The sequence below is a fragment of the Synchytrium microbalum genome, assembly GCF_006535985.1.
Source record: "Synchytrium microbalum strain JEL517 chromosome Unknown SmJEL517_scf0004, whole genome shotgun sequence".
NCBI lineage: Eukaryota > Fungi > Chytridiomycota > Chytridiomycetes > Synchytriales > Synchytriaceae > Synchytrium > Synchytrium microbalum.
In genome coordinates, this window is record NW_022158353.1 from 371,473 (window position 1) to 383,910 (window position 12,438).

The following is a 12,438-nucleotide window of genomic DNA, read 5'->3' on the forward strand; positions in this document are numbered from 1 at the left end:
AATGATGCGTTGAAACGCTTCAAATATATGAAAAGTTCATTCAGTATTGATATGCCGTGTTCTTCTTTGGTTCTGCAAGCGTAAACCCAATGAGCGTAACAGCCATCCCAAACCAGTGCCAAAGCAACCACCACCATACGGCATGTTTTACATAGACTTTCTGCTCCTTTTAAATATCGAACGTTGCTTAAATACAGACTACTTCACGTTAAATAACGTCCCACTTTTTTCCGAGATCAACAGTCCATACTTCACAACTTCTTACAACCACAATCCAAGCTCAACCCAAAACAGGCAGTTCTCCCGTCATAATGATTTCAGATTTTAAACCCCACTAAAGGAAACAATTTGGTCAATAAGCAAGTGCGATGCACTATACACCCACCAAAGACAGGGTTTTCGTTGCAGCACTCACCTCTCTCAAAGTCTGCTGACACCGACTCCCAAGCGTCTCACATACGCCCTTCTTCAAATCATGCGTCAACAACAACTGTGCAGTAAGCCTATCACTACCCGGCCAAACATCAAAATGCACAAACATGCTGCCCGCAACAATCGGCCATGTCTTTTTCCGATTGAGACTCTTGAGCGACGTGTCGGGTTCCGAGTGTGACCGGATACGCATATTCATGAATACGTGTCCCGTGTAGCGGTGTGGATGCGCGACGTGGTCGGTGAGGAGGTATGTCTTGCGGGATTTGAAGGCTGCGAGGAGCGCTTGGAGGGTGCGTGTTTCCGGGATTTGAACGATCGAGTATGTTTCGATGAGGCCGTTGCCGCTTTAAAAAACCAGAGTGTGAGTTTTGGTCGATTCGACTCAACAAGAAAAATAGTAAGAAGATGCATTCATGATTACCTGTAACCTTCCTTGGCGACATTAATACAACTCAAATACCCAACACTCCTTTCATTCTTGTTATTCGTAATAGGCCATATGATTTGCAGCATGAGTACCAGCAATGAAGCCATTAAATCAACACCAGCTACTCCCTGTGGGATTCTCACACTTAGGATAGAGTAGTCAATCTTTGTGGTTATGAGGGATTTACTGGATACGCGCGTTATAGGGAACCTGGATGGTAGAGGTTCAAAATGGGATCTGGCTGCTGCCCATACGAAGGACCAATCCATTAGTTTGCTTGGATATATGTCCTAGCGAAAAAAGAGCTGAGACTCCAAAAGATGGATTTGCAAGACCGCAAACTTGGTTTACTACCTTCCGATCAGGATCCTGATACAGCATCTTCAAATGTCTGATATATATCTCCCGTGTCTCCATATCAAAGCTTATGTGGTTTAGTCCAAGCACCACAAACGACGATGTCTCATTCCAGATGACTACACCCATACGTTTCGAGCCTGCGAATGTTGGTGCTGCGAGCTTTTGAATAGCTGCTATATCGTGTATGGCCTTTTCAGAGGCTTTGATGAGATTAAAGGAGTCTTCTGGGTTATTCAGGACGGCTGTAGTTTGTATTGGCATTAATACTCGAGCAATGGGCTCGAGAATGTTCTTTGCGTATTTGGATCCGAGAAAGTCGACGCGTGTTCGAAGTGCGGGATGCTAATAGCAAGAAAAAGTTGAGTGTCGTGAGTACACGGAGTACACAGAGTAAAAAATTTCAAGATTAAGTTTGAATCCATACCAATTGGGCTAGCTTCGTCGTCGCTTTCCTTAGTCTATCACCATCAACAGCTTCCCCTTCCCTCGTCAGAGCAACAGTTCCCAAAAACAACGTATTCAGCTCAAACGATATCCTCCTTCTCAGTATCCCTGGCACAATCGGCAAATGAAACAAGGCAGCACCAACCCACGCACCAGCCAGTCTCTGAACCGCCAACGACAATTCATACGACCCTGTCTGCCCCTTAGATCCTGCCTTCTCATTCGACACCGTCACATCCGTCGTAACAGGATCATTCTTCCTAAACGCCGCATCCCTAATATCCCTTGACAGCGTCGACGGTCTAGTCCCAAAGAGCAACAACGCATGTGCGTCAATCAGATACTGATACTTTTCACTCAGAAACGTCTTGACTCGTAGCACAGTGAGCGAATCAAATCCAGCTTCAGCGAAACTGAAATCAAGTCCTGATAGAGCTGGCTGGTTTATAGCTGCTGCTGCCATTTCGGAGATTGCGATTGCGATGTTGTCGTTGGCGAGTTTGGATGATGTTGATGTGATGGGGGTGTCGAGGTCGAGGTTTAAAAAGTGTGTGATGGATTCTGGGTTTCGGAGGGCGGAAGTTGTTGCTGGTGGTGTGCCTGCTAGGAGACGTTTTACGACAACTTCGGTCTTCTTGCCGCTGAGGGTGTAGGGGATGTCGGCGATTGGCATGATTATTGCAGGGACGTGCCTATATATAGTGGTCTTTAGAGATTTTTTTGCTAGGGTTGTATACGTTTCTAAAAGTGCTTACGCTGATGATAGCTGACTGCTGATTCGTTCCTTGATATGAGTAACCAATTCTTGCGAGAATGTGAAATTGGGATTAATTTTGAGGAACAGTACCACGACCTAACAAAACATTCGTGTGAGCAAAAATTGGGATTGCTCAGAGCTGGCCCATGCATTACCTCGTCATTGTTAGACGCCTTATGACCAACAGCCAGCGAATCCATCACCTCCACAAAGTCCTCCACTAAGTATCGGACTTCATCAGCGTTTCGAAGGGTGGCAAAAATAAAATAATATTGAACTTACCAATGGTATATAAATCAGCACTTCCAAAACGAATACCTCGTGGATTCAATGTTCCATCGCTGGAAACAAAGTGGTGTCAGTACCATAAATTGTATTCAGGCGGGATTTTTCGCATTGACATACCTTCGACCCAGCATCACCAAACCACCATACACAGAATCCAACTGCACATAATCACCATGAAACCACACATTTGGAAATCTTGGATTGTAAAAATACGCAGCACGATACTTTGATCCATCTGAATCATTCAAGAATCCGATAGGCATACATGGCATTGGCCCTAAAAAACTTTTGGTGAGGCGATATGTAAAAAATCTCTTCAATCACACTAGGTACTCACGAGTACAGACAAGCTCTCCTGGAAAATCCACAATACTCTTCCCTTCATCATCCCACACGTCAACGCTCATTCCCAGTCCTCTGCACTGCACTTGTCCCCGAATAACTGGTATATTCGTGTTTGGTGCGCCAAATAGGGAGCATATGTCTGTGCCGCCTGTTATGGATGATACCATTACGTTAGGGGAGATGAATTCGTAAATGTAATCGAATCCTTCAGAGGATAAGGGCGAGCCGGTAGAGTATATCGTGTCGAGGGAAGACAGGTCGTATGATTTAGCTGGAGTGAGGCCGGCATCGCGTATTGATTGTATGTACTTGGCGCTGATTCCAAGTTTGGTGATTCTGATATTAAAACAGGGGCGTCAGTTTGGGAAAATGCGAAAAAAAAGTCGACCTGTATTTTTTCCCAATGCACTCACTTGTGATCTTCTACAACCTTAAACAGTACTCCTGGAGTTGGCAGAAACGGCTTCCCAGAAAAGAGAACTAATGTAGAACCCTCAGCGAGCGCCGACACCTGCCAATTCCACATCATCCACCCAGTTGTCGTATAATACAAAAAGACATCCTTTCGTGACATTGACGTATGAATCAGATGTTCCTTTCGATGTTGTAATAGTAGTCCACCAGCACGATGTATCAGACATTTCGGTTTGCCGGTACTGCCACTGGTAAACATGATGACAAGTGGGTGATCGAATGGCAGCTGCTCAAAGTTGAACGGAGTAGTGTCGTCTGCGGATAGTAGTATGAAGGAGTCCATGCTCATCCTACGAGGTGAACGTGTGAGTTTATCTAGCAAAAAAAGAATCAAGAGTAGAATATGGATTGCTTACGATTTAGGCACTCTCAAAGCATCATCACCAACATCTCCACAAAACACAACCTTTTCCAAACTCGGCAATCCATTCACAATATCAACCAGCTTGCCAACTTCAGACTGTAGCTTTCCGTCCTCGTATACAGACTCGACACAAAACAAGAGCTTTGGTTGAATTTGTCCCAACCTGTCCAACGTCCCCTGTACACCGAAATCTGGGGACGCACTTGAAAACACTGCCCCGACACCAGAAGCGGCCAGCATGCATATTATGGCATGTTCCGTGTTGGGCAGGTATGCAGCTACGCGATCACCGACTAAAACACCAGATCTCCGAAGTGATCTAGCGACTTTTTCTACTTTGTCATACAGTTCTGCATATGTGAGCGAGTATGGAGTCAATTGTTCTCCGGTTGATATGATTGCTACGTGGTCGTCTCGGTATTTGAGCATATTTTCGGCAAAGTTCAAACGAGCTCCCTATATGATGACAAAAACGCAAAATCAGTTCGCCGACGAAATGGATCCAAGACAGCATTGAGGGTTGGTGTACTTTGAACCATTCGGGCACTTGATCCATGGTCTTTGTAGCATCTAGGATCTCGCTCGGAGGTTGCGAGTGAATGATCCGACAATAGTCCCAACAGGCTTTCCAGAATTGTGTGGTGTTGTCTGTGCTCCATTGATACAGCTCCTGGTATGATTCTTATACATGATTTAGAATGTTAGTATATATTGTTGAAACAGCACCACAATTCCTCTGTGATGACTTACGAAAGTGCACCGAATGCTCCTTTTCAACAAAAGCTTGAAACTTGCTAAGCTCCGTTGATGCATTGCTAGGAGCAGGCGTCCAAAGTACTTTACGCTCCATTGTGCTGATCTTTCAATGGAAAGCGAGTAGTTCTGGCTATGTATGTTTTGTTCGGACTTAACTGGGTTTTAAATTTTTTGGGAGAAGAGAGGAAGGAAAGGATGGATTTAGGGTGCGATCACTCTTTATTACAGTCGATTTCGCGTTAATGTCACGTAATGAACATGATGCCGGACTATTTTGCTCACTGTGGCTCCTGTATCTTGCTACAATTCCTCGTTTACAATGGGTGGAATTAGTTCACTCATCTTACACCGCAAAGAGATGTTTGATCTGCGGCGCACGCGTAGCGTATTGAGCCAACGCATCATTAAATCATATTTACATCCTTACATTCGCGCTATTTCAATGCGTGTTATCTGCATCAACCACCTTCAACCACTCTCGATTCAAACGCCGAAAACACGTCCAAGAAGAGACGTTCAACCCAGAACTATTTAGATTTATCATCTTCAAGACCTTCTCAATCCACTATCCACGTGCCTCAACTATCTTTACATCGCATCGCAGTTCCTCGCAGCTATCATTCTCTCCATCAATTTTGCTTGGATATTGATACCAGTTGAACCACTCGCCCCGTACATAGATTATCGACTGCTACGTACTGCCAGTCCGCTATCAAGTCCACATCTATCCCTAACTACCAGACAAAACATGACTTCACACGCTGTCGCTGAACCAAGTGAAATCGGTCTGGTCAATTCGATATCCGATGAGGAATGGAAGAAGCGTAAAGTTGCCTTGATTTCTGGTATGGTTTGATAGTTCGCTGTTTCTTTTGATGTATATCGCATATTGTCGTTGCTTGTTGACTTCATCTGGCGTGTAAGTGGCTAACATCAAACCAATGCAAATGTGTTAGGCATTACTGGACAAGATGGTTCTTACTTGACTGAATTCTTATTGGAGAAAGGTGTGCTAGTTGGACTATCGATTACAACCTTCGTATATTAAATGGTTGTCTTTGTATTAGGATACACTGTTCACGGCATCATTCGACGCTCATCGTCCTTCAACACGGGCCGTATCGAACACTTGTATCAAGACCAACACAACCGTACGTTGATTGCTAGACAAATCATCAATTTGGAAGTATCTAATATGCATATCTGCTGATAGGCCCAAAAATGCTTCTGCACTATGGAGACTTGACAGACTCGACCAATCTTGTCCACATCCTAGCCAAAGTACAACCAACCGAAGTGTACAATCTCGGTGCTCAATCGCACGTCAAGGTCTCTTTCGATATGGCTGAATACACTGGTAATGGGGTGAAGCGTTTGATTCACAGACAACACGGATGATGACGCTTCCCTTTTTTGGTGTTAGGCGATGTCGACGGTCTAGGCACATTAAGACTACTGGATGCCATCCGAACATGTGGATTATCAAACCGTGTAAGGTTTTACCAAGCATCCACGTCAGAATTATATGGAAAGGTAGTCGAAACTCCACAGAAAGAAACAACTCCCTTCTACCCTCGAAGTCCTTATGGTAACTATATCATTTTGTGTCTGCTGTCTTGAATGCACAATTAAATGACTCTGTTGCTTTTTTCTTTGCTGAAGGTGTTGCCAAGTTATATGCCTTTTGGATTGTAAAGAACTATCGTGAGGCTTATGGAATGTATGCTTGCAATGGTATTCTTTTCAACCACGAGTCTCCAAGAAGAGGTAAAAAGAAGGCCATCAGGAAGTTTTGTATTAAGGAATCATCGTCTAACTACTAAATCACAGGTCAAACTTTTGTCACCCGTAAAATCACTCGTGCTGTAGCAAATATACATTTGGGATATCAAGAATGCTTGTATTTGGGTAACATTGATGCCAAACGTGACTGGGGTCATGCTCGTGATTACATTGAAGTGAGTCCGATGGGGGGCATTCGTACCTGGCCAGTACTTTTTTTTGTTTCACATCTTGCTTACCGCCAATAAATCCACTCAACAGGGCATGTGGCTAATGCTACAACAAGAGCAACCCGATGACTTTGTCTTGGCTACAGGCGAAACCCACACTGTTCGAGAATTTGTCGAAAAGTCATTTGCTGAGGTGGGCGTCAGTCTTGACTGGGAAGGAGCAGATGAAAATGAAGTTGGAAAGGATTCAAAGACTGGTCAGATTAAAGTTAGAATTGATCCACGATACTACCGTAAGTCGTTTGGTGTTGGGTTTGCACGTCGCAACATACTGCTAGATACATATGGCCTTTTCTGGTTTCCAGGTCCTACTGAAGTCGATTTGCTTTGGGGTGATCCAACCAAAGCATCAAAACTGTTGGGATGGACTAGGAAGGTCGGATTCAATGTGAGTTGTATCCTGCGGTGTAGTGGCCGTTCTGATTGCTTCACGTTGCAGGATACTAACAATAGTCCATACAATCAATAGGATTTGGTGATCGAGATGACGAAAGCAGACGTCCAAGCCTTACAACAAAACAAGCATGACAAGAACTAAGAAGGAGCCCAAGAACGGGTTGGGCTGTTTTAAAAATCCATATTGGAATTTGGGATTTTACTGCTGAGCAGTAAACCCATCATCTCTATATATTAACACAAGAATTTTTTTGTAGCTGTTCCTTAAAAACAGAAACAAATTCAGTCAATAGAGTTGTTGAAACATTTGGATTGTTATGAAGCGCTGCTGCACCAGAAAGGAAGACGTAGAGGAAGAGATGCAGCTGAAAGTGTACTAGAAACGTTCCAGATATCTTCAAAATATGCGGTTGTGGTATCGCCGCTTTTCACAATAGGCTTCTTATCAAAGTGGCAACACAAATGGTTTCACATCAAAGCATTTGTAAACTGTAACTGTTCCACGGCTCTAGGTCTAAGAAAGGGTATTTGCGAAGCGATAAGTGATAAACCTCTAGATCGGCAACAACCCCATACCAGAGTAACGGTCATGGAGCAACTTATTACCAAATCGAAGCAGTACAGTATCTGAAGTGAAGCTCGTACACCACGACCAGAAGGTACTGTATGCTAATCGCTTGCAGACGGATCTATTCGTATATTGTATTTGATTTCCAGGTGTGAAGGCACTTAGTAGGCGTTTGGTCCTTAGTCGCTGCTGATCGATTTTGGCGAATGTTCGAGGCACAGAGACGCACCATAGGGAATCCCTACATGCGTGAAATCATGAAGAAGTCTCTGGCTATGATTTATGAACGGGACGGGCAAAGAGATGATTGTTTTAAACCGACTTGACAAATACATTTTCCCAAACTTCTTTTTTCGTTCTCTAAGACCCCACGCCTAGCCCACGCCATCAGAGATGTTCTCTTTCATCGCCAACCGATACAACGTATTCTTAATCTCTGGACTCATCGAAGCCTACGCAGGCCTCGCTAATTTACTTCCTCCACTCCTATTCAGTCGCCCTCCACTCATGCTCCCCTGGCTGCAAACACCACAGGAACTACAGGTGGTCGAGGCATTCTCCATATCACTCCTGTGTCTAGGCGCAATACCAGGCATCTATACCTGGTGGAAGGGGGAGGAGAATGTGTCAGTTGGAGCGGGGATGCTCATATATCATGTTGCAGTCGTGGCTCAATCTGTCTCTCGATTCATTCATGGCCAAGTAATGAGTGGTCCGTATTTAGATGCTCCATATATTTCTCATAATGACACGTGGAGTATGAGGGCGTTGGGAACGGGCATCACGCATTCCATTCTGGCGCTGTCGTTCATGTGGCACTATGTTGACAAGAGAAGGAGGGATCAATTGAAACAGAAACGAACTAAACGATCATGAAATGAATAGTCAACTCGGGACTTATGTTGGCTGTGAAAAATAAGTACATTTGTAACCAACTTTCTGCATCTACGAGTAAGTAGTACGTTTTGTCGTTTTTTTGGGCTTGAGGTGAATCATGGCTTGAGGTCAATCATCGCCCTCTGTCTGTCTTTATTCTTTGCTCACAAATCCATCTATATACAATGTGTGGCATTTTCCTCCAGTCAAATACCTGAATCACCGTCTGGTTACCGTCTGGGAGCGAGAAGCTATTAAAAACACACTCGTTGCTCCTTCTGCACCACTCCCGGCTTTCAATGCTGCTTCATCGGCCCTCAAAACTGTTACTGACACCCTCCAATACTGAAACAATTCACGCTGGTGCTTCTGCTCCCGTAAAGAGTAAGCTGGGGAAATATGAGGAGAACAAGGATGCGAGAGTTTCTTCTTGTCCGAAAGACGAATTTAATGACACACAAGCTGACACGTTTCGGCGGCTAGAAGCAACTTCCACCAACACTACCACCAACTCGATGAAAAGACTACTCTGTCACCTGCTTACGAACTAGTCATCTACCACTGTTGTTCTGGAGAGTGAGTCTTATTTCATTTGCGTCGCCGTCAAGGATGTCACCTAATATGTCATCCCTTTTGTGCTATAGTATAAATCCAGTCGCTCTGTCTAAATGGTTTGGCGAATAACCATTCTTCGTTGCCAAGCATGGTAAACTAAATCGTCAAGTACGAAACCAAACTTTGAATTCCACAAGAGCAAGACTATACATCATATCCACGAGTTCTTCTCGCAGACTCTCTTTGGATATGTCGTAGATGCAGGTCTTGTAGTTGTCCGTTAAAAACCAATCCTGGGCAAAATTTATGCCCAACGGAATAAAATCAAAGACGATTTACGACAAATGTGGTGCGTCAAGGGTCCATTCGTAGCCGACAATATGACGGAACTCATGGCAGATCTGAAGGATGATCAAGCGTTTAATGTTGATACCACTGATCTGGATTGGTGTGATTATACTGTAGACGTTTGATGGGAATCAAAACTGTGAGTTACCTTTTCGCTTTAATTTCATACGTGACACATATGCAACACACTTTACATTTATGTGTCTAACCTATCATTTCAATTTCATATAGGGCCTTTTGAAGCAGGTACTGACTCACAAAGAAACAAAGAAGTGGGGCCAGTTGATGGTGATTCCGGAACAGAATAGGACGACCGTGAATTATAAACGGCGTGCAGAAGTGAAAGGAGCACGTAAAAGAAATGTTTCATATTTGTTTTTGTGGGAGACAGTTTCTGTTAGTCGTGGGGGCAGGACTCGCTTATTGGTTGGAAATTATAGATTTGGCCGATTTTGTTGGAGTGTTGTTGGAGTGTTCCCCTTTACTATTATTCTATTAAAAATGACAAATAAAAATGCAACTTACAACGAAAGCTTGGAAGGACTCAAAAGTCTTGGGTTGAGTTTATTGTATTAGCTGATTTATACACCTTTTGGCCAAGGTTAGATTCCTTTTCGCTAAAGGGTCCCTTTTAAACTCTTCCTGATTCTGCTTGCACAAGTCGCAGCCCAACATAATGAGAACGAAGGACAGGTCGTTCGACTACTTCAACTTGCTCCCACCTCCGTGGATATTCTACTTCCTCGTTGGTATCATCCACGCCCTCCGAGCTCTCGTAGTAAGGGACATAGAATGAAGGCGATTGTGTGCGAGTAGAATATCTCACTGACGCTCACTCTTCAAACGATTAGGACTTTTTATGGCCGGCAAATCTGACAATCCTCCGTTATTCTATGGGGTTTATTCATTCAAAGAGTTTACTGGTCGTTGCAAAGCTGAAAGTTGCTGATGTCTTACACAAGCACCCGCAAGGCATGCATGTAAACGTGTTGGCTGAAGAGGTTGGCGCAGATGCTGATGCTCTAGGTACGGTTTCAATCTTACAATTCGTGTTCTGGAGCTCCCTGCTTTCGCTGCCATGGTTCACATTTTCGCCGCCGTCACGTCAATCGCTCACTACCATCTCACCCACAACGCTTCTGCATCTTTAGATCGCTGTCTGAGAGCTCTCACATACATTCATATCTTTTATTCACCGGCTCCAAAAATTTATCGCAACAACCACATCTCGGGCACTTTGCGTGTTGACCATCCTGGGACAGTCCGAGACATTGTTCTCTTTATGTAAACTTTTTCTCGCATCGTAGACCAGATGCATTTCACAACTATCTACTTAAACCCTCATTTTGCTATTTAGGTCTAGCGACGGGTACCAAGCTCAAGAAAAATACGACGAGTGTGTCATCGTGCCAAAGTCTTCTGCAAAATCACCCAAGTCTTCTTACAAATCCAGGCATAACGGGGATAAAGGCAACGTAGGATTAGATCGCGATGGGGATACGAAAAGTAATGGCAACGGAGCACTGGATGGCAAAAACGTGTCAAGCTTTGAAAAATGGGCTGGTGTCAACTTTTGGGATTACTTGGAACTTCCTGGGAATCAGGAGAAGTTGGCAACGTTTTCCGCTGCTATGGGCAATACGGGACATTTCAACCAAAAGCCGGCTCTGCATGGTACGATGACCTTATTGGGAGGAAAATGATTGTAGAACATATCGTTTGTCGAGCGAAGAGTTGCATCTCTTCTTAGCTACTTTTTTCGCTTGCTTCATACAGATTTTGACTGGAACAGATTTCGTGGGCTTGAAGTCTGCGACGTGGGCGGTGGAGCTGGGCACTTTTTGGCTGAACTTCTGAAAAAATATCCTGGTGTGAAGGGCCTGCTAATGGATCGTCCGAACGTCCTTCAGCTGTCCCAGACCTTGTGGTCGTCCAAGCATCCTGAGCTGGTGGATCGTGTCAGATTCTGTCCAGGTAATTCACTTGTGTCTTTTGTTTAAGCATTAAAAATGAATCAAGACAAACTTCGCCTTCTTCTAGGCGACTTCTTCTCATCGGTACCGGGCACAGACGTTTGCATTCTGAGGACGATTCTGCACGACTGGGATGATGAGGCGGCTCGTAAAATATTGTCGGTCCTGCACGCTGCCAAGCCAAGGCCAAAGTATTTGGTTTTGATTGAGATTGTCATGCGTCATCAATATGGTGAGCTACAGGTCATGTTGGAGATGGTCGTCCCTCGTCATACTCATGACTCACCTTCCCTGTTAGCCATGGACGGTTACTTAGTGGGCAGTAGTGATCTGCATATGCAGGGCATGTTTAACAGCCGTGAGAGAACAGCGACAGAGTGGATGAAGTTGTTGGAGAGTACAGGGTGGCATTTGAAAGAGATCGTGTCCATAAGGAATCCGATGGGACTTATAATCGCCACCCCACGCGAGATTGAGGTGACCTTTTTACTATCATTATGTGACGTCCTTACTTCTGCACCGAAAAACGAACTGATTTATCATTTATCTAGTGAAGGTTAGGTTGGCCTCGAACTCGAGAAACACTTGAGTTTCTTCTCCTCCAGTGAGAGGAGTACAATGTTGATATTCCAAATACACGAAGTACAGTCGGTTTAGCTAGTCAACATATTTGGAACACGAAAGAATCAAAGCCAAGACGCGACAGATAGGGTTCCACGTCGATCTACACTTATCCTAGATTCCTTGAATTATGTTAAAACGTTTTCATGCTGTTTATCGAGGTGTTCATTGCGATCAAGCCATTCGCTCTCAGAATAAGCCACAACCAAAATTCGGTTTCCAAAAATCGGCATCGTACGAATTGCCCTTTGATAAAAGTTGTTGATGTACTCTTATACTATTTTGGCTTCAACTTTGCGGGAACTGAAACGCTGGGGTTCAATGTTCAGCGGGGTAGAAAGCATAATATCAGTTTCTTCTTTATAAAGCGAGAAGGCACAAAAGAACGAGGCCGTGTCTAGTATTATTGACTGTGTCCGAATATTGACCCTAGTCGGTA

The 12,438-nt window shown here is 44.2% G+C and overlaps 2 protein-coding genes across 2 annotated transcripts; one reads left to right on the top strand and one right to left on the bottom strand.

The window, feature by feature from the left end:
* Window positions 1–280: 280 nt before the first annotated feature.
* Window positions 281–4,744, bottom strand: SmJEL517_g01203 (uncharacterized protein; the record flags this gene model as incomplete). The annotated part of the gene is made up of 14 exons (XM_031167131.1): window positions 281–334; window positions 416–779; window positions 857–1,152; window positions 1,217–1,564; window positions 1,647–2,358; window positions 2,422–2,519; window positions 2,579–2,643; window positions 2,706–2,764; window positions 2,829–2,988; window positions 3,049–3,392; window positions 3,470–3,820; window positions 3,887–4,350; window positions 4,424–4,575; window positions 4,645–4,744. The coding sequence occupies 14 exons, from the start codon at window positions 4,742–4,744 to the stop codon at window positions 281–283; spliced, it is 3,567 nt and encodes a 1,188-aa protein (XP_031026921.1).
* Window positions 4,745–5,398: 654 nt separating this feature from the next.
* On the top strand, window positions 5,399–7,200 carry SmJEL517_g01204 (GDP-mannose 4,6-dehydratase; the record flags this gene model as incomplete). The annotated part of the gene is made up of 10 exons (XM_031167132.1): window positions 5,399–5,495; window positions 5,607–5,657; window positions 5,718–5,801; window positions 5,864–6,007; window positions 6,074–6,238; window positions 6,313–6,417; window positions 6,481–6,608; window positions 6,694–6,895; window positions 6,968–7,050; window positions 7,132–7,200. The coding sequence occupies 10 exons, from the start codon at window positions 5,399–5,401 to the stop codon at window positions 7,198–7,200; spliced, it is 1,128 nt and encodes a 375-aa protein (XP_031026918.1).
* Between the last annotated feature and the right edge of the window lie 5,238 nt (window positions 7,201–12,438).